General features: G+C 36.8%; 1 protein-coding gene across 6 annotated transcripts in view; it reads left to right on the top strand.

Annotated features, from left to right (window-relative positions):
* KANK1 (KN motif and ankyrin repeat domains 1) overlaps positions 1–1,025 on the top strand; it is a 218,280-nt gene that overhangs the window by 201,132 nt on the left and 16,123 nt on the right. For all 6 annotated transcript variants that reach the window (XM_019517654.1, XM_019517657.1, XM_019517652.1 and 3 more), the window contains one exon: positions 351–575. In XM_019517654.1, the coding sequence (XP_019373199.1) occupies positions 351–575 (225 nt within the window). The remainder of the gene's footprint in view (positions 1–350; positions 576–1,025) is intronic.

The following is a 1,025-nucleotide window of genomic DNA, read 5'->3' as shown; positions in this document are numbered from 1 at the left end:
TAGGCAGTTTCTTGTTCTAAGCAATCTGTTGATATATTGTGTGTGTGTGTGTGTGTGTGTGTGTGTAAAAATAGGAATGATTCTTACCTTTCAAAGTATTTTGCAAGTATTTTTCCATCTTCACTAGAAATGGAAAATAACCCCTAAGGGACCTCAAGAGATCTAGTCCAACCCCCTGCTGTAGCCAGGGTTATCCCCATCCAAGTCATTTCTGATAAATGTTTGCACAACCTTCTCTCAGATGTTACAACCTCCAGATAATCTGTTCTTGTGCTTAAGCACCCCTGTTAGAAGTATCACTGAATAAAATCTTTAATGGAACATTTTTACTCATCCTAATTGTCCTCTAGATATGAAACCACATCAAGTGATGAGTCTAGTTCAGAAGAGAGTTCTTCAGAATCTGATGATGAGTGTGAAGGCAATGAGTATTCCCACAAAGAAGAAGGATCCAGCCTACCTAACATGGAAGAAGGGCATTCGAAGTTTAATATCGAAGATGGCGGTTCTGTCCAGGTAGAAGAGGAATCTCGGGTTCAGGAGAATGAGCCTGAAAAATTGGAAACCAGAGAGAGGTATCTTATTTCCTTATTGAATTGTTCTATACATTCTCCATGTAATCTATAGTAGGAAAATAAAGTTGCATGGAGTGGTTCTTTTAATTCTCTGTGCACACTTTGTTGCTTTTTAGAAAGCACAAAAACAGACTTGTGTGCTATCCACTTCTGTCACTGAATCACTAGAGAATGCCATTTATAAACTGTAATTTACACTTACTCAGTGTGTGCCTCATTTTGAAAGCTGATTATTCACTGTTCTTCTTTAAACTCTTTAAATGCTGTACTTTGTTAGTTGGATCCCCATATATAAATGCAATACTTCTCCCAAATTTATCTCCACACTCTTACTAAAAATGTAATTAAGCATGGTAATCTTCAGTGCCAGAAAAGAAGGAATGTTACAGTAAAATGGACTTTTGTGAACATTAGGAATATATTGGTGCTATCATTTCTAGCCACTTATTT

Source organism: Gavialis gangeticus, unplaced genomic scaffold (genome assembly GCF_001723915.1).
Source record: "Gavialis gangeticus isolate Ggan-Ray unplaced genomic scaffold, GavGan_comp1, whole genome shotgun sequence".
NCBI lineage: Eukaryota > Metazoa > Chordata > Crocodylia > Gavialidae > Gavialis > Gavialis gangeticus.
This window is presented reverse-complemented; position numbering and strand designations above follow the sequence as displayed.